Source organism: Frieseomelitta varia, unplaced genomic scaffold, assembly GCF_011392965.1.
Source record: "Frieseomelitta varia isolate USP_RPSP 00005682 unplaced genomic scaffold, Fvar_1.2 scaffold_418, whole genome shotgun sequence".
Classification (NCBI taxonomy): Eukaryota; Metazoa; Arthropoda; class Insecta; order Hymenoptera; family Apidae; genus Frieseomelitta; species Frieseomelitta varia.
The window spans coordinates 572,264-598,572 of record NW_025110166.1 but is presented as its reverse complement, the minus strand read 5'-3'; the positions used below and the strand labels follow the sequence as shown (position 1 = coordinate 598,572).

At 25.4% G+C, this 26,309-nt stretch overlaps 1 protein-coding gene across 2 annotated transcripts in view; it reads right to left on the bottom strand.

Annotated features, from left to right (window-relative positions):
- Positions 1-410: 410 nt before the first annotated feature.
- LOC122531826 (protein windpipe) overlaps positions 411-26,309 on the bottom strand; it is a 39,842-nt gene continuing 13,943 nt past the window's right edge. The window contains exons 2-4 of one of the 2 annotated variants that reach the window (XM_043660064.1): positions 6,323-6,372; positions 6,106-6,207; positions 411-3,509 (exon numbers count right to left, since the gene is read on the bottom strand). In XM_043660064.1, coding sequence (XP_043515999.1) covers positions 1,432-3,492 — 2,061 coding nt within the window. In that variant the 5' untranslated portion in view covers positions 3,493-3,509; positions 6,106-6,207; positions 6,323-6,372 and the 3' untranslated portion in view covers positions 411-1,431. The remainder of the gene's footprint in view (positions 3,510-6,105; positions 6,208-6,322; positions 6,373-26,309) is intronic. The other variant, XM_043660063.1, reaches the window with a different exon arrangement.

Genomic DNA, 26,309 nt, shown 5'->3' with positions numbered 1-26,309 from the left:
TCTCCCAAAGGAACATTTAACACTAGAACTATTAGAATGATCTCTGGCCATTTTTAATGATCCAGTTTTTGAGAAATGAATGATTTTTCGAGAAATATCGAGAAATGTCGCTTCTTAAAATCTTTTAAAGTCTTTTATATATATATATTAAAGGTCTTTTCCTGTATTATTATATTATTATATAGATTTCAAAATCTATTAATTATAATTTTATTAAAAAATTATATTAAAGTTTCTCTTCTTTTTTCTAAATTAAACAGTCATTAATTTCTTTGATACAAATTTTATATTTTAGTCGTCGATATAGTTCTAGTGTTAATATCACAAAACAAAACATTTGTCTACTATTAACATATTATAGTATACTTCAAAAACAATTTACCAAATATTTTTTAGCCACAATTAAGGCCAAATTTTAATATTAAATATTTGTTAATTTTTATGTACATTAATTTTTTAATTAATATGTTCCGCTAGCGAAAGTCCAATTCTTTCGTATTCTTCCAGAAAGACATCTGATATCACGAAACGAAACATTTGCTTGTTATCAGTATAATGAAATTAGATTACGAATATTTATACAATTTTAAATTTCACTAAAGAAATAGAACCAAAATAAAAATTTCTCTCATCCTTTAAATATTATATATGCTTTAGATATTTCATATATTTTTATTATAATGCGCATAATGTGCATTATGTGCATTATATGCATTTGTTTGTGTTTAAGTTTCTTATAAGTGCATAAAAATCTGCAGTCCAATTGTAATATCTTAAGAACAATTTGAGGAAAACTATATATAGACTTATATAAATCAGTTAAGGAAAATTTTTAATATAACGTTAAACATTATTCTTATAATTCTAGTATCGTTCATGTTACTATATTGAAACAATAATGGTATACATCGAGTTCAAAGAATTCCAGTGGAACTTATTGTACCAAAATTCCATCTGAGTTCATACAGGAAGGAAGATGCTTAAGAGAACTGACTAGTGTGCTAATATTGCATAATCGTATATAAAACGTATCAAATAGTTTTGCATCCACAAACCTCATACAAACAACGGAAGTATTACTATATACGACTATTATTTGCAAGTATGTACAAACAACTTCGTTTCGCTCATTTCTCCTATACCAAGTAAACGAATCGTCACTGAACTATACGCTACGAAAATGGACTTTCACTTACTGGAGCAATCCGTTTCACACTCGAAACATAATGATAGTATAATTCTATGTCTCACTTTATCATAAAAATGCACTTAAATCAAGGCCCGGATCCGGATAAGGATTTAGGAACACTGACGGCATTATGAATTCTATAAACTGGAACACACGATCACACCAATCTCCCCCGCGCTTTCGTTTTGACACTCTGGTTAGATTCGACTCTTTTCATCCACTTAACTCGCATTGAATTTACCTCATGGCGTCTTGACTAGATTCTCACCAGCCGCTGTTCTCGTGATGAGTATAGGCGTCCTTGGCACGCTATCGGGATTTTCTTGCAAGGTGATCTTTACTCTCTGAGCACCAGGACTTAAGGGAGGTTGGTTCGCTTCTGCTAGCCGAAAACTCGGGCTGCTATTGGTTACTGGATCTACCGAGTTTGTCTGTAACGACAACGAATCATCTTTGGGGCAATTTCCATCCTGACCGATCGTTTCTTTGATCTTTTGATCGTTCTGCGGGGTGACCGATCGTGGTGGTTTTAACGGTTCTGTACGATCGGAAGTATCATTTGGAGATTTCGGTATTTCCGCCGTAACACGGTAGTCATTGGAACTCTTTATCTCGTCATGATCCGTGGCATCGTCGACCAAAGGTGCGCTCTCCACGTTTCCATTCGAAGCTATTTTCGGTTGCGTGGAATTTCCCGTTTCCAGTAAAGCTTTCTGCATGTCTCTCAACTCGGTTCCATTCTCAACGTCACTGCGTTTCCTTCTTTTCCTACAAAAATCACCTTTATAAGCCGCAAACCCTATAAGAGTTGCTAAAATCGCCAATAAAGCGGCTAGGACAACATAAGAACCCATTCCTTTCTTCGATTGTTTCGCTGAAGATACCTCGGCCAGACCATCGTCCGTATCTTCCTCGTCCATTTTAACATTGCCCAATTTTGTCATGTCATGCAACCCGTTGTCCATTAACTCAACTCTACTTGTAGGTGTTGGTATGTCAGTTTTGATAGCCACTTCAGTGGTACCTGGAACTGTTTCGTCGAGGCCGACATTCTTCGGTACGATATCATTTCCAACCGCGGATTTGTTAACAAGTGATTCCTCCTCTTCGATACCTTTAGTCGAAGATGCGTCGATAAATTGTTCTTCTTCCAAGTTAGGTTCCTCCGATGGTTTCGTTGAACCCATAAATAAATGATAAAGCCCCTCGAAGAAAGAATCTTTCTTCTCGTCGTTATCCGTTTCGTAAACTTGTTCACCAAAACCTACTCCCGTTCCGGATCCTTCTCCAGAACCGTCTTCTTCGTCGCCGGAACCTTCCGTCGGATAAAATAAGCCATCTTCGTGGACTTTCTTTCTCTCTGTTGTAGTCTCAACCGTAATTAACTTAACTTTCTCCTCGGAATCAAAGAAAATCTCGTCGTCCTTGCTGATTGTCGATTGAACAGTTTCTGTCGTTTGAATAGGAAGTTCTTGTTCTTCCGTAGCAGCAGTAACTTCTCGTGACGATTCAGTTGTTTTGGATTCAGTGGTAGCAGAAATTTCTGGGAACGATGTTTCGTCTTCGAGCTTTGGAGCTTCGGCAGTAGAGCCTTCAATCACATATTCCGTGCTGTCGTCTTCTTTATCGAATGAATCTCCAGAGCCATAATCTTCCAACGAGTCCTTGTACTCCTGATCATTCTGCATCTCACGATCTTGCTCCTCAAAGTGACAAATGACCGCGGTGTCTAACTTGAACAACGACGTTCCCTTCATGTTTCTCGGATTGGCGCAAAAGACTTTTTTCGAGACTTTCACGCCCCTTTTCACGATTAGGTCTCTCACTTTAAGCGTTGCACAATCACATTGCAACGGATTACCTTGTACGTCCAGGTGTTTCAGAATCTTTAAACGAGCCAAGGCTGGCGGCAAATGCCGGAGATTGTTCTTACGAAGGTTTAAACTGTGCAAATGATTTAAACCATCCAAAGAACCTAACTCCAAACGTTCGATATGATTTTCAGCGAGATTTAAGCTCCTTAGATTCGTCAATTGACTGAAACTTCCTGGCTCTATTTGCTTAATAGCGCCTCCTGAAAGATCTAAATGTCGAAGGCTAGTCAAATTGACGAAAAATCCCGAATGAAGGATAGATATTGGTATGGAAGCCTTCAATGAATCAAGGTCGTAGGTCTTGATATATTTGACATCTTCGAGTTCGTGACAACGAGCTACTGTACCATTCTGCAGGATGCAGAGCCCACTGGTCAGTCCAGAATAACTCAAGAGGGCTAAGAACAACGGCAACAGTGTTCTTTGCATCTTTTAATCTGATTCACCTGGGAAAAAGAAAATAACATTTATAATTTCAGTTTATATTTTCAGTTTTCAATGTTCTTTTCATTGAAGATGAAATGTTATAGATATTAAAATTAAAATTAGTATGTTGTTATTAATGTTATAATGTAAATTAAGTTAATAATTCTACAATCAATACATAGTTTACATTATAGTTACATAAATATTATAATAAAAATTATAATAAATATATACGACATATATATAATACACGTATACTATATACATATATAATATATACTATAATACACATGATAAATAAAATTTAATTCATTAAAGACTGATAAGTATTTTGTTATAATATCAAAAATATATAAATTTCTTTAAATTTTGCAAAATTACACACGTTCGCTAGAGAAATTAATAACAAAAAAGGTATTGAGCGAATTCCTAGAATTCCATTTAATAACTAAAATATTAAAAAGATAAAATCGCAATATAAAATGATTTAGAAAAAGATGTAAATGAAATACGATAATCCTTAAGAGATTAATTTAATATTTACATTTAAGTATAATATTAATATTAATATTATCGAAAAAGACAGAAACGGAATGTGTATGTTGAAATAAAACAATATGAAGTAGAAAATTTTTAATAAAATTTTAATAATCAATAATAAAAAAATTTTAATTGTATGATTTTATTAAAACTTTTACAATTATAACTTTTAATTAAAAAGAAATATAAATTTATAAGTTATACCTATTCGAAATTATTGCTTCTTTAAAAATCTCAACGTTTAATGGATATTTTAACGTAAATAACCATGAATCATTCGTACTATTATCTGAAAAGTTTTATTAAGTACTTTATTATCATCACTTATTTACGAAGAACTTGTAACGAAGAATTGATAAGAGGCGATTTATTTTATACGGCAAGCTCATATTTTTTTCTATCTTAAAAATAACTATACGATATAATTTTTTAATTAAAATTTCATTAAAATTTCATTAAAATTCATTTTTGAATACACCATACATTATTATAAAGAGATATTGTTACTCATATATATGCTTTATTATTTATTGACAATTTATTGAAAATTTATAATAAAAATCATATAACATTGCTATATTAAATTATAGTAAGTTTTTCTATAAATAATTTTCTAAAGATGCACGTATGAACCTCAAAAATAAGATTTGAATTTATTTGCTTCCGACAACTTGTTAATTTCCAAATTTATCATTTAAACAAAAACTAAATAAAATTTTTATGCAGTTTAAAATTCAGGTTTTCATCGAAAAGAGCTCAAGATATCTACGTCAGAAACACGCGATGAAATGGCAACTATATGATTTATATCGGTGAATATCACATTTAACTACTAAACCATCGTCGCAACCAATTCTATTGACGAACCGAAGGCAAGACTATTAATTGGAATACGATTTGCATTATTTTGCATCTGCGTTCACGACATTATGTGACGTCATCAATAATTTGAATTTTTTTTTTATCGTAATCACATCAACTTATGACTGTGATTGCATATACTATCCATCCTTTGTTTTGTCTCGGTTTCTTCGCTTACCATTATGAACATCAAATGCTATCGAGTGGAATAATTCAAATAATCAATGCTTGTCTTTATTTCACGCAATGTATAAAATCCAAATACTAATACGAATTAAACGTACAGATAAAACTTAATGGAAATCCAAACATTTCTGGAATGCAATCTGATAATATTCAAATATTAGAGAATCTTAATATAGAATCTTAATATAGAAGTCATAAAAATTTTAAATTTCTGAAATATGATTGCGCAAATAAATCCATCGAATAAATAATTTAATTGTGGATAAAACTATGTGATAAATGAAATTGCAATAAAAAGAAATGTTTTAATGTTAATAAATGTATCTAGAATAGAATCTGAAAATGTTCAAATATTGACATAGAAATATTTTATATAGGTACTTATGGACACCTAAAAATATTTATTACAGAAATACAATGAATTATATTATATATTATAGAAATATGTCTAAATAATTTATAACTAAATTAAATAATTTATAATTTAATACGTAAAATAATAATATAGTTATATAATTTAGTTCTAAAAATAAAATTACATGATGAATGAATTTCTAATAAAAATATGTTTGTCAATATCATGTATTATGAAAGTGTGCGCCGCTCATCGGGTAATTTCATAATACATGATAACTTACATTCTAATTCTAGATTAAATAATTAAATCCAGATTAAATAATAATTTAAATTATTGATTTCAAGATTAATAAATTTGGAATAATACTATACTTGCTGATAAATTGTAACAGAAAAGTGTGCGCTACTCATTGGACATTTCCATAAATAATTTATAATTTAATTTTAGATCAAATAATATAGTTCCAAATGAAACTACATAATAACTGAGTTTCGAATAAAAATGTATTTGCTAATGTATCGTATTATGAAAGTATTATGAAAGCGGCAATTCATCAAATGATTTCATCGATTTAAAGTCCAAATGACGTATGCATAAGTACATTTGTGACAACTTTTGTGCCTAATGTGCAAACAGACGCAACAGTTAATAGAACTTAAGTAGTTACGTACTGCGCAAAGCAGTCTCGAAGTGTTCTGTTCGGATGCGTGGGTGGAGGTAGGTCATGGCTAATAAGGCAGGAAGGTTTTAATACAGATTCTGCCATCCTTTCTCTAAGAGAGATATGAAAATCAAATATCTGCTCGTCCAATTATTTATTGATTCGAGAACGTTCCTTTTCCAAATAAATTTCAGCACAGAAATATATATTTGTGATAAAATACTCACGATTTATTTGATCAGACGTAGCTCTAACTGGAATGTGATTCCGAAAGCATCTGCAACAGAGTGAAAAATATAAAAATAGAATTTTTAAACGGATATGTATGTGAGCACTATAATTAAACTGTTTGATGTTTATGCAATTTTATACATTTAAAAACTATAGAAACAGAGAAAACAATTATAAAGAATTATTTCAGCTATTAAATATTATGAGAAATATTGTATTGCTTTGAGTATTTCATCTCAAAATTTTCTATAAATGCATAAAAATACGCAATCTATTTATAAATTAATAATAAATAACAGAAATCGAGTAATTATAAGTTTGAAATTCTTATTTTGAACTTACAGTGCAAAGAACGTTTATAACAGGAATTATGAGTGAAATATAACAGGAATAATCTACTAAATATTCGTAACATATTCGTAACAATAATTTTGTTCTGAAAAATATTTTACATTTATTTATTGCTTTTGTCAAATATAATTTTGCTTTCTTTTTAAAAATGTGATATGTTTCCTTACCATTTATCTCTTAAACATATTTTCATCCATTAATATAAATAAAAATTCATTTTATTTATTATACTGTTAATAATAAGTTTAATTAATTAATTCTACTAATAATAAATTAATTTTCATGCTACTAATAATTTAAATATTTTACATGTTTTATTTGTTTGATAATTGAATTTTATATCAGTAGACTATTTAGATATTTTATCTGCTACTTTATTGCTATTTTATTTTGATATTCTACAGATATTTACTAATTTAAGCATTTTATATTTATACATATACTTCGTATTTTATATCCATAGTTTCTGCATATCATATACATTCTGTAAATTAATATACCCTTAAATTTTTTGAAAAAACATGAACATTCAATAATTATACTAAATGAATACAAGTATTAAGACAACATAAGCAACAAACTTTATCGAAAACGTTGTTGAAAGTTGTCAAAAATCAACAATGATATTAAAAATTCCTGGATTATAGATCATATAAATCTTGATATCTTGCATGACATGGATTCTTTTCGAATGACGTAAATTTTCGATAAAAATATTCAATTCGCAGGAAAGTGACGAACGAAAATAAATGAAATCGAGAAACAAGTAACAGAGTAGTAAAATTTTGTATGTTAAGAAAATATTATAATAATGATGTGTTTATATAACATTAAACGACTTTCAATTATTAATTTTAGTTAAAAATTATATTTAATTTAAGTTTTTTTATTAAAAATTTTAATAAGTTTTCATATTAAAAATTCTATATATACGTATTAAATACTTATATATGTAATATTATATATATATATATATACGTGTGTGATATGTGATATGTATAAAAGCATTTTACATTTATTTCTTACTTTTGTCAAATATAATTTTTCTTTCTCTTTAAAAATGTGTAAATAAACATTGTAGATATATTTAATATTATATTATATCGAAACAATTAAGTTCTATACATTAAAATAAAAATTAAATATATATTAAAATATAATAATAATGTATATTTAAAAATTTTTAATAATATTTTCGTGTCAGGAATCATGTTTAACTAACATCAGTTACATATATAATGGATTCCATAAAGGAGGAAAATAATAATACTGCGAAACTCGTACTACAGAAATTGCATAAGTGAAAATAGTTGTCTCATACACATTCAGTAAAAGTTATTACGCGAGAACTACAATTACTGGACAAGTTTCTCTTAATGCTTAGTAACGTTGTTACATGTTGTATATTTCTCATTTCTCACCGCAAGATAACTTCTTATTTTCTTTTTTTCTTTAAGTTCAAAGAATAAAGTAGTAGTATCTGTACAGCGTACGCGCTATATACCTACTAACCTATATACTGATATACAGAAAATTTTTCATTATCTACGTAAAAAAAACATATGTAGTCGAAGTCAATTAATATTTTCTCAAGGTCTTACAAAATCATGAAACAAAATATACACATTAAATCCGTTACTTGCAGTTATTTGATGATTACTAAACATATGTTACATAATTTTATGTAAATTTTTGTTGGATATTATTGAAAATCGAAAGTAATGCTAAATTTTATTATTAATTAGAAATAACAAATTTTTGTGCAAGTTTCCATTGTTTCATATTATTTATAAAACATTGTTTATTCTGATTTTTTTTGCCATATACTATAGAAAATGTATGTAGCTACTTTTTTGTAACCACAACTCTTTAAATTTTCATATTAAATGGTTTAAAAAAACTTATTAATATTATTAATATTATTATACACATTAAAAATTTATTAGCCATAAATATAATTATGATTAAAATAACTTATTTAGAGAATACCAATTGTTCATGAAAGTATATTTATAGAATATTTATAAAAGCTTTTTACGAATATATTACTTGTGGTATATAAATCATTTTGAAATTTCATTAACATTGTAATAAATCTCAAATATCATAATTACATTAATCAAATTTAAAATAAATATTAATATATATATTAATTATTATATATATATATTAATATATATATATATAAATTACATGATATTTAGTACAAGTTAAACGATTATAATTAATTATATCAATACGCCTGAATATTTAATAAAAATATCTTTGTCATTTACCATATGCTCGAGATGATCACGGTATATTAATTTCTTACTAAATATATATGTTATAACAAATATCTTGTAATTTTTATATATATATTCAAATTGATTTCAAGTTTGCTAATATAATCATAACTAAACTGTAGACTTTTTGCATTATATATTTGTATAAAATTATACAATTATTATATATTAAATTCATTTAATATGAAAAAATATAAAAAATTTGTAAAATATATATAATGCTTTTTACAATATTTAGTCCATCAATTTTCTATCACAGTTATATTTTTTAGATTGTATGTATTTTCAAAAATATACATTTACATAAAAATTTACCATTTCACCATTTTATTAATAAAATTTCAAAATGTACATGTGCAATGTATACGTATATACAAACATTCGAATACTTTCGAAACTACTTTATATTATATAATTCCGGTTTTCACTTAATCTACTACAATCTCATGAATCTTATTCATGTTCCAACATGATGACCCTTGAGATAAAATTTAACTTTAAAAACCAAGAAAGAAACGATACCTTGTAAACTGACAGCATCTATTATGATTCCTAGAATCTTTTGAATATGTAGGTATTCCCCAGTTCGAAGTACTAAGAACAGTCATCGTAAATCGAAAAGTTGGAAATAATCATTTATAATTCATTATTAATTAATCAGTTCAAATAACTTACTTTTGTTTATTCTTAACCTTCAGTTAGTTATCTAATATTTAGTTATCTAAAAATACCTTATACTACTACTACTATTTAATAATTTGTCACTTAAAATGGAAAGACAGAACTTAATCTTCACAAATTGTTGGACTTAATTAAATTATGCTCAATAATTTGTTTCTTTATTGTGGTAAGTTACTAATTTATACATATAGGAAAATTGTTGTAAAATTGCACTTGTTTACATTTCTAAGATAAAATTATGCCTAAAAATATTTCTATAATGTATACAATTTCCAAGATGTGACCTTAATCGCTTTGTAAACGCAACATTGAAGAAAACTTACACTAAAAATTATAAACATTAGAATTCACAAATGATTAACTTATAATTTTCCATAAAAATCTTATATATTTATAACAGTGTATTTTTAGAGATTTAAATGATTTTTAGTAGTATTTAGACAGGAACTTATGTGCTTTCTCGTATTCTAAATTTTTCTACTACAAACTTTATATTTTAGTCGTCGATTGTTCTGTTAAAAATAAAATATTTCTGATATTAAAAATTTAATCTATACTACTTTTTTCCAGTTTCTCAAAATTATATAACTGTTAATCTTTAAGTTGATAAAAATTTTATTGAAAAATATATCGCAATGTATTAATCATAATTATATAATATATAAATTTAATAAACTCAAATTCTTTACATCACTTTTAACAATGTAACGTATGTCAAATCTCTATTTGCAATACAAAAACATCACTGTATGGCACTTACTAATTGATCGTCAAAAATCCTGAATACTAAATATCAAAGGAAAAAAGAATTTAATATTCAAACAATTCTAAACAAGAAAAAAATTTTAAACCACATTTTATATTTCCTAAAATGGCTTATGTTTTAGATTTCATTTATTAATATTACTCAAAATATATAGATTATATTAATATAATTATTGCATGTACATATCTATCATTACATAAACACAGTATACATCTATCATTAATCTAAGCATACTATTGTATAAACTTTTAACAATATAACACAAAATCATGTAGTATATTAACATAAATAAATTAATTAAATTAAAGGTGTTATTTCTTAGGAATTTATGTTTCTAAATCGGCAAGAAGTAGTATGTAACACTATAATATGATACATCAAATAACGTTGTACAGAGAAACATCATTTCAGAATTAATTTAAATCTCATTCCTCAAACTTTATGAAGCATTTTAAATTTTTCTTAAATGAAGCAATTAATACAAACGTCATACAATGACGCATGCAGCAAATTTTCAAACTTGATTTTCTCGAAAACGAAGTCTCAAATCAAAAAATTTTATTCCATATTTTTTCTTTATTTTTTCCATGAGAAATCATTTCGTGCTTGCCCGTGCATGTTATTTATTTATTTGAACTCCTATCGTATGAAAGAAGTATCACTAGTAGAAAGCAGAATTAATGAATTTTAATTATTGAACCATTTGTTCCATGACAGATTCACATAAACGGAATTTTACTATATTATATCGCTCCCATTTAGCCAAAACTGTGATATCGGGAATAAAAGAAACAACGAGGAGTCGATTCATTCTAAATTGTACAATATGAATAACAGGAAGTGACAATGATTCCGAGTGATCACTTGACCAGGAAATTCAAAGTCGTAATGAACGTAGCAACGAGCATACACACCCGCTTTTGGTCATGATTCGACTTTTTGCCGGTTGCGCACTTAACGGTACTTTCGCGGCCTCGTGGTCCAGTTCACCACGTGCTTCTAACAGAGTCAACAATTCCAGAAGTCGTTTCAGGAGGTCGTGTACCTTTCGATACGAGGAAGACGAAAGTGTCGGTGAAATCTCAGCTCATTAATTTCCATGAAATCGATGAAATGATGTTATCGACTTTCCGATCTAATCGTTTTCTTCTTTCCTTTTTTAACAATAATATTACCTATTTATATTGATAATGATTTATGGATCACGCTAATTTAAAATTACTTTTTAAATTTACACACTTTTCAAAAGATAAGTAGCACGTAAAAGAAGATTTATTAACATATGAGAAAAATTGGCACCAAAAGACTATTTAGGAACATGTTTCAAATTTGTGATATCTATTGTTATTTTCCTTTTTCATCACAGTTGAATTTAATAATTTCAAAATATATTATTAAAACAGTATATCGCTCATTTACTGCAATATGACACAACTCAAAATCTGTAGTTTTCGAATTATTGGTATAGAAAGAATAGTTGTCACTTCGTGGTATGGTTCTGTACATGTTCGAAATATTATAAAAATTTGTGACATTTTAATGTCATGCTGTAACAAAATTATTACAAGAAAAACATCCAAACTCATTTTTCCTAAAAAGACAAAAATAAAATTGTATTATGAAAGATGTCATGTACATCCAATCACAAAAGTACACATTTATTTGTCAAATTTCAAAAATTTAAAATAGAAAAAGAATTTTTTAAATATTTTATGGATCTTAATTAATTTGTAAATTAAAGTTAAATCATTTTCAAAATATTAACAATGTTTTTTGCATTTGTTTCAAAGAACATAGAAATAAATCAGTAGATCTTACAAAAATTTATATGCAGTACTGTAGATAATATGTCTAATAAAGCGAATAAAACTATTTGTTTACAATTATAATTAGAATAAGAATACATCTTATGTTTAATGTATCTGTTTAATTTTAATTCAATTTTATTTAATTAATAAATTGGTTCTTTATAAAATATTCAAAATTCTTATTTTTCTTTAAATACTTGGAATTTATCTATATGTAAATCTCCGTAACTGACTGTGTATAAATAAATTTTATTTCAAATCTTATAACCAATACAGCCTTTAATATAAATAATAAAAGTAATATTGTAATAAATTTAATATACATCTAATATGTATAATACGATAAGTATAAGTGATAATATAATGTACTATTAAGTATAATATAATAATAAATTATTTATAGTATAATAATACATTAAACTATGTTAAACATATCATCTATTTCGTTTGTAAGAAATTTACAATTTTTAAATACAGAGTTTGTATTCATATTTAAAAAATGCTTATGTTTCTAACTTTTTATAAGCATCGAACTTTTTATCATAAAAAAATATTGTTATTGAAGTAGTGATTAATTATTATGTTGTCTTTGGTTATGCAAGTTACACATAGTCATAATAAGATAAATAGTCAATAAGAAATAATCTTCGCTCTACTAATAAGCATAGCTTTTAATAGACAATAATGCTCAAGTATCTGTTTACAAGACATTAATTGTAATTACAATAAAAAAACGTATAATTTAAAACAGAACTTAGGAAATAATTTAAAAATTTTCTTCTAAAAATATTGTATTTACAAAATTTAACTACGAAATTTAAATTATTAAATGTTTCTTTATAGATTTTTCTTTAATGATATAAACAATTATCAATATACAATATTCTTCTACGAAAATAGTTGAATACTTCTAGATAAAATATAATACATAGTATTACATGTACAGAATGCAGTTTGTTAACACTCTATGATACTTTCACTCTATAAAATTCCAGAAGGGAATGTCGCAAACAGAAACACTAATTTATTGCTTCAGTTGGTTGCAATCTAAAAAAAATCTTAATCAGCGATTTCTTAATACCGCAAATATTTCAGATGTATCATGAACAAAGAATGAACGAAACTTTTAATCTGTGCATTTTTAAATTTTCATGAACATAATTAAAAAAAATACAATCTACAAGTAAAATTTTGTTTCTTCTACTAAATATTATAATAAATACGCTACTTTTATGTAGGATATTTTTACATACTACATGCATTGTGTGCATTTTCACACCTTTAAATTTTTTATAAATGCATCTACATATCCAAAATTTTCTACATATCCAAAAATTTGCGACCTACATATCCAAAATCACACAACTAATTCGAATTATATTTATTAAGCTGTTAGAAAATTTAATATTATATTTTACGTTTCAAAATTTTATTAAATTTCGTTATTTTAACTAACAATTGACTTTGATCAAAGTAATTCTTCAAATAGCTATACAATTTAAATTTGTAATTATACAAATTAAAGTATTAGTGCGCATGTTATTAGAATAATTATCTTATTCTGCGAATAATAAATATGGATAGTAGTTAGAAGTAGAATCATAAGTTATACATTACATGTGTTAATGTATAAGGTGAAGACGCGAAATTTGATTATCTCGAATAATTTTTAAGATACACGTTACATGAAAACATTCTTTGTACAAAAATTGTATGATTTGAAAGAACAGATTATTATCGACGCATGTATTTCTTTGAAAAAAAAAAGATTTTATGTAAAAGAAACATAACTAAGTCTCGTTTCTTTAAATTATCTTTAAAAAAAATATGAATTCGCATAAAAGTCTGCAGTTTATTAATGGCATTCCACTTCGTTTTGTATATAAAATAGTTTACAATTATACATTTATTTACTAATATTATCTATTTATATTTATTACACTAATAATAAGTTTTACAACTTTTATATTTATCTATCAAACTTATATTTTATATTTAATTATCAAAATTAGCTAATTGATTAATCTGAGAAGCAGAAATATTAATCTTAAATATTAATCTTTCGCGAACCTAAATATCATTTACATATCTAAAGGTTAGTCAATGCTTCCGTAAGTAAAATGGCATTGAGAAAATTTCTACAAAATAAATCAGAATATGTGATATTTCAATATTTCTAAATAAAAATTTTAAAGTTTTTTTTTTAGATTTAACTCCAAATTTCTTCCAATTATTTTCATAATTACACTATATCATAATTATATTTAACAAACAAAAAATTAAATATTTTTTTCACTCATAATAATATTTGCTATTATAATGTTATGAATAATTATAGGTACAAAGCAATTTTGACGAAAGATTAAATAAAAAGATGAATTATAACAAACAACTCTTAGAGTATATTTTAATTAAGTAAAAGTCACTTTTCGAATCTTCATTACCGACAGGAAATAATTAATTATTTACTACAAGATCATTCTATTCAATTGTGAATAAATTCACTCTGTTAATAAATATAGGTCGTCACAATTTAATTCAAAATATCGTCAATTACACTATAACAAGCAATTGTACATTCGAGTAAAAAGAAAAATTCATCTTCATTTTTAATATACAGACTAAGAATAATACTACATCGAGAATTTCTAATAATAGAGAATTAATGGATTTTGTATATTTGCAACATGGTAATATAAGTTTCTAAGAGATTCCAATAAGAAATTCCAAGTATTATATCACAAAATGCATTTATCAGCTTTTTTGCGAGAAAGAAAAGAAAATTATGGACAAAAGGAAGTTTGGCAAACTATCAATATTTTCTCCAACTGTTAAATAAACTATTAGGAGAAATTTCGCAGATAGCAGCTTCATGCAACATTTTCATTTATAAATATAATTCAAGCTCAATAGAGAAGTAAATTTTTAAGCAGGTTATATATTAAATATTTGAAAAAATTATATTTATAATTCCTATTCTGTTTTATGTTTATTAATAAATTTTTGACCCTGTGTTTTGGCACTTTGACATGTAGAATTTTTGTTTGAGAAAAAAGAAGATAGTTTTAATTTAAAAATCGATTGTTAGATTAATTTATATCAGTCAATACACTTTTATTTAAAAATAAATTAATACAATATTCTTCATATACATTTTAGTAAGTATATTATATCTAAGCTATTATTATTATTATTATATCTAAACTAAAAATGGAGTTTCTACACCGAACGCTTCAATTATATAATATAATCTTTAATATGAAGCTTATTCTTTAACTGTTTAATTTCTAAAATAGAAATTGAAGTTTGTCATATAATAAAATATTAAACTTATTGAATATTCGTTTGCATCGCACTTATTTAAGACTGTACTCCATTATAAATAAACCAGAAGGTTACATGATATGAACGAGCAAATTATGAGACATAACAAATTAACTTAGCAGACGGGGAATGGAACGAACGCACCTGTATAATTATTGTGCGGATGTACGCGCATAACGTAATTACAGATTTAGTGTCTGCAGTATACATTTGAATTGATGTCTATAAAATGTTTAGAATCCTTGTTCTTCTTTAAATATCAGAAACTTGCGAATTTTCGTAACCTAACGATTATTATTATAATTTTTCACTTTTGACCATTATTGAAAATAACGTTCAGAATAAAAGTCAGTTATCAGTTGTGTACAAACTGCAATATAACAAATTCTTCAAAGATTGCTTTTTTAAAAATATCTCCAGTTAACATTTTACTTTTTAAATAACACTAAAAATTTTTAACCTTATATTGTTGTAGTTGATATCAAAATGAATTCAACGATCGATATATTATATATACCTAATCTATTAATATCGCGATAAATTAAAGTTTCGTTTGTGAGCGTGATTTTGAAATTATATATATATAATTTTTTCACATACTTTCAACAGTAAATGATAAGCATGTGTTTCACGCCAAAAAAAGGATAACTAAATATACAAATTCCACAGAACTATGTACGTTAAAAGAAATAACCTTAAATATTGGAATAAACTGATAACTTTTTACACAAAAGTATCAAAAACGTTGTTACATTATCTGAAAATTTCATTAACTCCTTTCATCCGGCATCAAGTTAGCTATATTATTTTTAATAAATTTTTGTGTCACTAAATTTGTAACGATATTATAAACATAGCGAAAGAGAAATAAATTTTCTAATAACTTCAGATACAATGAAATCTTATTTGAACCATTATTTCTCGAATATTTTGATATTCGAACTGTTTGTACTGATAATATAATATTCGAATAATTAATTAATTCGAAAAATAAAGATAACACACAAGATGTGTAATATTACATTTAAGATGGTAAACTGCAAAAAATAAAACGCAGTACTATACAAAGCAAAAACGTTTAATCTTTAGTATCATGATTTTTTATTTCATCCACAAGAATTTCTATCAACACACGTTTGTTCATACTTTATAAAAAAAAAAAACCAAAAAATTTCTTTCTAGTGTAACAATTTGAAAAATAGAAAAATATAAATGTCACGACTATATCAATTCGATTGTGCTTAATTATTATATGGAATGTTATATTCACAAACATTATATTTATGAAAAAATTTAAGGAAAGGAAAAAAATTAACTGCAATTAAAATACAACTTTCTTAATGGAAATTAATCTCTAGATAAAACATTTTTGAATTGGAAATGAAAAATTTTGTAAATTTTGCATTTGGTGCAATTAAAAAAAAGGTGCACAATGATGACGGTCACGATATAATACTAACTGTAAAACATTCGTGTGCTCTCTTCCAGTGATCCACGAGTGTTCAATTTACATGTCTTTTTAAGTACCATGAACAATTGTTATAAGCGTTAACATAAAACGATACATCAAGTATCATTAGAATACAAAAGATTAATCGAATACTTTTGATTCTTTATTGGAGGCTTTTACCGTATATCACAAGAAATCATTGCTCGATCCTTAATGAATTAAGAAGGCGAATGTTTTGTTAACAATAACAATAATTGTTATAATAATTCTTATTACAATACATTCATCTATAAAAAAGAAATTAAAAATTAAATTTAGAAAATTTTTTAAATTAGAATACATTGTCCCATAAATTTTTTACATTGATATCATATACCTATCCCAACAAGTCTCAGTGATGTAAAGAAAACATGTGTGAGGAAGAAATTTATTTATTATATGCTGAGAGCTTACATCTTAACAGACACATGGACATTTATTTATCATACGAATGTCTCAAAAGGATGAAGAGAAATACTTAATTGATGAAATGAATGGAACGAACGTACCTGTACAATTACTACGCGCATAGTGTAACAACTGCAGATTTAGTGTCTGCAGTATCCATTTAAGGGAATAGCAATTTCACGGGTGCTGGAAGACACGGTAGAACCTCAGCAACGTGAAGCGCAACGACGACGAGGCATAGAAAGAAAAGAAGAAAAAAAAGAACGAAGTGGAACCGAGGAAAAAGGAAAGCAGAATGAGGGAATGCGGGTTGGAATAAGTCAGGTGAAAAAGAGAAGGAAAGAATGAAAAAGAGAGACGCAGGCCACACAAGGAGAGTGTCTTAACCACACAGGTATCGCGATATCGATGGCAGCCGGTCGTGCGAAACGATTAGCAAACCGTAACGCACCAGAAATCAGGATCGAGCCATACGTCAGGACAGGTCAATCAACTCGAAGTAATCAGAAATAACGAGAGTCGTATTTGCTTTTCTAACGAGCAATCCTATTTATGAATCGCCGCTTTCGATTAATCATCCAGACTCCACGCTCGATAGCAAAACTAAAAACGATGAAAAAGCAGCGATGCTTTTTCATACAATGACGCTGCGACAAAATCATTCAAATGTGTTTCTTACTCGTTCGGAGGTTATTAAGTGGAAAAAACTAATAGGAATCTGTATTGCGCCGATAGCTAACGCAATACGTAACGTTAACGATTAAAAGTAATGAATTCAAGATCGGTTGTAATTATCCGTTGGTAAACATTGACTTCGATTCGATAAAAAAAGGTATTATTATTATATAACTAAGGCAGCAACTTTGGAAATATGTAAATAATTGTAGGAAAACAGTCGACAAAATTATCACAGAAAAAAGATGTATATACACAATCACGTTTAATAATAACCGAAGGAAATGAATTTACAAGTATTTAATGTTGATTAACACGTTAACTGCAATGTAAAATTTCACGATTCGTCTATATTTTATTTATGGAAAATATCGTGTTACAATAAAATATAATGAAAGGGCAGTTTTCTTATAGTATTAGTTAATTATTTATGCTATTTAAAATATTTTTATTGAGAAATAAAAGCGAAACTGTGGATAATATCATATGATACATACTCAATGAATTATACAATTTAAATAAAATACTATTGAGAAAATATTACTTCAATCTTTTATTTAAATTTTATTTGCTTGGATCAATTTGAAATATATAAAACAGAAGTTGCTATATCTATAAGATAATTATTTTTTTTACATCATTGATTAATAAAAATATTTTTATATTTGATTGCGAACTAAAAAAGTTAAAAGAAATATTAAAAGTAATAAATATAAAAAAATATGTATTCAAAATATCATTATTATTATTGATTTAAAATATTTTTGAGATTTTATTATTATTATTATTATTATTGTAAATTTTATTGAAATTTTATTATTATTATTATTGTAAATTTTATTGAAATTTTATTATTATTATTGTAAATTTTATTGAAATTTTATTATTATTGTAAATTTTATTGAAATTTTGTTATTATTATTATTATTGTAAATTTTATTATTATTATTATTGTAAATTTTATTATTATTACTTGTAAATTAATCATATATAGTAGAATATAGTATCAGTCACTCATTTATATAATATCCAATATCAGTCACTTATTTACATAACAGATTATGTAGATTTTTATGCATTTATAGGAAATTGCAAGATATAAAAATGTAAAATGTATAATATGCAAAAATATATAAATATATTATAATCTATAGTAGATAAAATAAATTTCTACTTAGGTCCCGTTTTCTTTTAGCTATAAAATCTTTCTTTTATCTATAAAAATTTAAAAATGCGTAAAAATTCGCAATTTAAATGTACGAAATACTATTAATATCAATAAAAATACTAATAATTTACAAAAGACAATTTCTAAAACTAAATATGAAATGGAAGTGCATATATATTTCTACTGCGTAAAATATAATATATATTTCTTATAATTATATTCTGTTACGTGTAAGATAATGTAGATTTGCTATTAAATATGAGATCATTAATATATTTCCGTAAGCGGTGCTATTATAAAATAAAATTTATTTCTACGTATTTCAGCTGCATCTTGAAGTTATATCATAAAATCTAACAAATTATAATACATAATTTTTAATTGTAACATAAAATGTAGAGATGATAGCGATAAATCAACCAATCACGTAAAATTAAATCATTATCATTATAGCTATCGTGTTAATTGCAGTGGAATACTAATGAACGATTTAATACAAGATCAACAGTTGTTGCATCTTATCTTTTGCAACCGGGGAATTGCACAGAGGCAAGATCAAAGTCGACAAGTAGTCTTTAGATTATCTTGTAAAAATACGTTATTAAATTATCCCAAAACTAGATTCTCTTACGCAGGCATGAGTAACTGACCAATTATTAATTTCATGATTATCATTTAACATTGACAAGTTGTTTGTAATACATAATACAGTGACAAAAATAGTACCGTTATCGCGATGCAAACTGGTTTCCTGTAATCGATGAAAGCAAACCAATCAGTGTGTTATTATAGATGGTAATGTTAAAATCGTATCATCTTCAGTACACCAATGTGTTTAAATCTATTTAAATTAGTCGAATAGAAGAATCACATGGCCAACGCTTCTAAGAGTACAGTATGTACTTATTGACAACCAATGGAAGCAATCAAGAACGTTATCTCGCTGCTGACACACATTTCGTAACGAAACAAACGGCGTGATTGTCGTATGTATTATTCGGCTATAAGTGGAAGCCAAATGTACCAAATAATTTTTTAATCTATCAATAATAAATATGAAGGATTAGGAAATAATGATTTGTAATGTATTAGCTTAAATTATTATTTCAAAGCTAATCATTAATAATTATTACTTGGTAGATATACTGTCAAATAGTGTAAATTAATTTATTCAGTTAGTAGATATACTGTCAATTAATATAAGTTAATTTATTCATTTAGTAATTAATCTTGACAAACAGAAGATATTAGATATTTAATATAATTAATATAATATGTATAAATATAAAAAAAATTTAGAAAAATTCGTGTAAATATATAACGTGTAACGGAAAAGTTTTTTATTTTCAAACTACCTATATAATTTCTAAAACATCAGATAAGAAAAATTTATAATACAGATATTTTTCTAAAATAAGAAAAATTTATAATACAGATATGTTTCTAAATTTATAATACAGATATTCAATTATAATACTTGAAACTAGTAAATAGATTATCAGTAAATTACATTTCAAATTAAAATATATTGTCGATCAATCTTTAAACAAATAATTTGCTGAATATTCATCTGCTATTATTAATCAGCTAAACTATTCGAATATTTTTGAGTAGTAATGTACATACAATGTAAATACATATAATACGTATAAAATATTTGTTTATAACTCTATAAAAAAAAAAACGTAAGCTGACTGAATTTTATATAATATTTCTTTCTTTTTTTTCTTTGTCTGCAGATTAAGCATCTAGCATTTAAATATTTAACCTTTTGTTTTGAGTGTTTAGTACTAAAGCATTGTACAAATAATCTTATGATCAATTATAAAATAATTGATCTTATTAGAGGTTCAAACAGTTAGAGTACAGTACATTAAACAAATACCTCAAAAAATATATATTTAAAAATGGAAGAATTTTTTAATTTCTTATATACTTCTCAGTATTAAACTCTTAGATTTTTGCTTAAATTTTAAACATTTAAAGAGATAAACTTATATCGTATATACAAAATATAGAGCATATCTGTTCTTATATACAATACAAAATAAATAAATAGATAATGTAATCCTTAAAAAGATCATGTTTGCAAACAGCACAAAACTTATTTATCTAATGAATATTTAATATTTAAGTAATACCTTAGTTAATACTTTAAATTAATATTTAATACTTAAAACTTAAAACTTAAAAAATATGAATTAGAAATTTTTTATAACAGAATAGAGATCAACTTAACTATTAATTGTTTTAAAAGTTACAATCTATGTAGAAACAATGCCCTCAAAACAAACTTGTTATCCTTCTGATGACGACTTAATGTTAATATCATTGTACAATTCAATCAACCAGGCGACCTTGACCCCCTATTTACATACGTGTAAATCAAACGCAACATATAATGTTTGGAGTTCAGAACTTTAAACATTAATGAACTCTAGGCACGACTAAATAATTGTATTAAATCCAATAATAAAAAGTACAATTCTTCATTAAAAATAATAGAAACCTTACAGGCATTTAATTAATAAATAATACCGTATATAGAGAAACAAAATACAAATAGATTTATAGCTTTCCTATTCTCTTTATTTTTTTTTTTTTACATTTATATTTTCTCGGACATTTTTTCTTTTTACAATATTTAAAAATTTTCTATAAATATCTTAATAATAGTTAATGAAATGTAACAGCCATTTTCTGGTCGTATAGAATAACAGCAGGATTAATTTTCACGGTATACAAAGTAGAGCGTCATTTATAATACAAATATATATTATGTTAAATATAAAATCAATCAAAATTAATTGATTAATCACTGCTATCATTATAAGAAACATTTGAATTTATAAAATTTTCGAGGAAAACATATCTTTATTTTTTATTTAGTGCATACACGACAAAAATTGTTAAAAATGAATCTAGGATTGTGAAAGGTCTACACTTTGAAATGAGTCTCATTGCTATACAATTTCTTATACGAAATTATAACAGTTTAAATATTATCAATTTTTCGAAGTATTGGAAATTTGGCGTATATAAGTTTGTGTCCGCAACTGTATAATCATTATATTTTTTGAATTACGACATACATTTGAAGTATTATCGATATTTACAAATACAAATACAGATAAAAGTAATCAATAATTGGGAGTGGTATTGCCGAATTCTATGTATATAAATTTTCAATATCAGATTTTTCAGAAATCTCAAACATAAAATTATATTTTTAATTTTTTACTTAATCTTTCATATAAAAACATCTCTTTTTCGAATGAGAAGCCAAAACGCCTTACTTGTATACTATGTACTGAATATATCTACTCAAAAATTAACAAGTAGATTTTTATATGTAATTAACGTAATAAACCTCGGTAGAAAATTGTTTTACTATTGTACTGAATATTATAAAAAATAATATTTTGGATATTTTATACATTTTTTTATATTACGTGCAATTTCACACCTCAAAATTTTCTATAAATGGAAATTATGATAATTAAAAAGTGCAGTTTATTAATAAATATCACCCATTCTAAAATTTTAAATTACAGATAAGAATTTTAATTTAATATAATGTAATTCTTTTATTTTCATTTCAATAATTTAATAATCCAATAATAATAGAATATTTTTAAATAAAACTATAATTAATTATTATTATATCCTAATTATTAGTCCTTTCTTTCGAATTTCGTATTTTTCCAATGACTAGATTGAATTACATAATCTTTTGGTATAAACGCGTGGCGATTACCAACCTGAAAAACGATCGACGTGTTACAATAACATTTTGAGATCTGATTTCATACGAGATACACTGTCTATACGAGATCAACGGATCTCTTCCTGTACAGGTCACGGATGAAAGTAAAATGAAATAAATGCATTGTAGAGGCTTGATTTTACATTATTATACGATCTTTTTCACTGCGATATAAAAATCGATTAACGAAACACGATACATCAGCTTTCGTGGATTTAACTAATACTGTAGTCTATTTAATTCTTATTAATATCTGATTTTCTTTTATTATTATAATATCTATATCTTCATATTTTATTATTATATTTCAAAATTTAAATGCTAAAAATTCTGCACAATTTGTTGGTCTTTTGCTATATTACTATATTTTTCAAATATGAAATATGAATCATTCCTTCGAAGAGAAGTACGTGTTAACAAATACAATTCAACATAATTTAGTATAGTTTAATATAATATAATAAGTATAATTTAGCATGCCGTTTAACATAATTTAAAAAAATTTGGACATTTGGAAAAATATTTGTACATTTTCAGAATTAAAAATATTAAAGCTATATAAGAATAAATATGACACTTATACAAATACAATATAAATTTTACAAGCGTTTAAAAAGATAATATTAAGTAATTTTCCGTTCCTACATATTTATTACCTATTAATATTACAGCTAATTATAAACATTAGCTATTATTCACTCCTTTTTAATTAGCTTACTATTATTGTACTAGCTATTATATTGTATAAAGTATAAAAAAGTAATTTTGTTTTATATACTAAATATATATCTTTGGAGTTTAGTACATTTTATATAAGGTATTTTCAATCGGATGTTACAATCGAAAAAGATTATTAACGTAAGATGATTTTACACGAAAAAGTAAGTGGAAAATAAAGAATAAATGTTTTTCATTTAAAGCTCCGTTTTCGAAAAAATCGAGTTCGAAAAAATCTATCAGGTACATTTAAATTTTGCTATATATGTATAAAATAGCATACAGCGTAATCTAGAAACCGTACTATATTCCTATCGAAGATAGAATATATTTTTGTTTTTGTCGGAGATAGAAAAAAATTGTAGAGAAAAGTATTACATTGTTTAAAAAGTTCCAACTGAACAGTACAATTGCACTTGCCAAGTCTGCTATTTTCTTTTCACGAATGTATTTCTTGTATTATTTTGAATAAAAGATTATTGGGACGCAATATCGAAAAAATTAATATTTTCTGAAATATACTACGAAAGAAAGTACCAAAATAAATATAAGCAAAGAATTAAATGCAGAACACTTTGTTTTTTATTTATAATAAAAAAATACATGCATTTAACGCTGTAAATTTGTACATAATCGGATGTTATTTTTGTGTAATTTCTGTTAAGTTTCTATTGCGAAAAAATATTATACAAAACTATTTTATTTACGATAAATTTGCAAAAAGAGTATCGACGAGTATAAACGAATATCGTGTTATATTGCGACACCTTTAAACGAGAGAAAAAATGTAGCAAACATGTAATATAAAAGTTATCTTATCTTATCTAATGCAATCTTTCAAAGATTACTCTTTGAGAATAGTTTCTAGCACACGAAATATCTGAGTAACCAACAATTTTCCTTGATGAACTATTTTCCATATGTGTAATATTAATACAAAAAAAGTAAAATTCCATTATAATAGAGCAAAGTAATGAATTAATGGACAAATAAAAATTCAAGAAGTATATTTTCAGAATGCTCAATATTCAATATATGCATTAAAATCAGATACAATGAATGCAAGAAATTCACAATAAATAATTAAATGACGTAGTTAATCAATTATTTACAGTGCCTTCATTTCACTTTCTGATGATTTCACTTTCATTAATATTATAACGTACAGTTTAACGTACAGTTTGCATAAATTCCAACATTATATTTCTCACTTCATTCTCTAAATGATTAATACTATATTTAAATTAAAATATTTCAATTACATGACTTATAGGAATTATAATACCCGATAAATATAATAATGATGGAGTTATAATATAGTAAGTGAAATAGGTATAGAATGATATATACATAAATTTAAGAAATTTATAAAATATACTCAATACATGTGAATAATATTATAAATCCATTAGACATATTTTATTTAAATTAAAATCATATTTCAAATCAATATTCAGTTCAAATTTTCTCAACTGTAATAATATGATATTTATTGTTTAACCATTTCATGTATTATTAAAGTATTTTCAATACTTTCTGTTCATATATGTTGAAATAAAAATATAATATTTGTTTTAACAAAGTGTATGTAGTTGTAAAATTTTCAATCATATTTTTTTGCAATTATTAGAATTTTTATGCATTTATAGGAAATTTGAAATATTGAACATGTAAGGCATATTTTAGCATCTATATTGAATATTTTTTTAATTATAATAATTTCGGTGTTCTAATTAAAATATGTTTTTAACAATAACAACAATGAAAAGTTACCAAGTATAAGAAACATGCATTATTGTTCAAAATTTTGGAGTAAATAAAAAATAAATAAATAAATAAAATAAAACCATGTATTTTCAGCAAATAAGATGGTACTATATATATATATATATTTTTTTTTTTTATATTATATATACAGGGCGTTTCATGAAAACCAAACCACTTGAACATTTTCTCTATTAGTACGAAAATTATTTCTAACTTAAACAAATTAAAGAGACGAATCGAATAGAAGAACTATTTTCTAAATATCATTTTTTAATGTTTTTTTCAAGATCATTGGCATTTTTTATATAAAAATCGTATATTCTTTTTCTATTTCATCAGGTAACTCATGAAAAAATACATTCAGATATATTTGTGACATGACCTTCAAATGACCTTGGACTTTAAATTAATGTGAAACTTATATTGAGCAAGATTCTGATAAACCCTAATTCGCCTTTCAAAAATGTAGTGTAATTTTTCCCAGCTTGCGTACCGTTGATAAAGCAAGATCCAATTATCTTATTATAATTCCGCATTAAATATTAAAACTATCGCGGATTCACAACCGATCATCATACCAATAATGCATATTTCTTAAGTTTAATTAACCATGATTTGTCGAAGATGTTTCATCGGTAAATAATATTTTTGTGAAAAACATTTCATTAGGTTGACGTATGAGCCACTGATCAAAGTTTAAACGATTTTCGAAGTCTCTTCCATCAAGGACTTAATGAACAGATAAATGGAAAGGATGACATTTTTTTACATAAAGCAT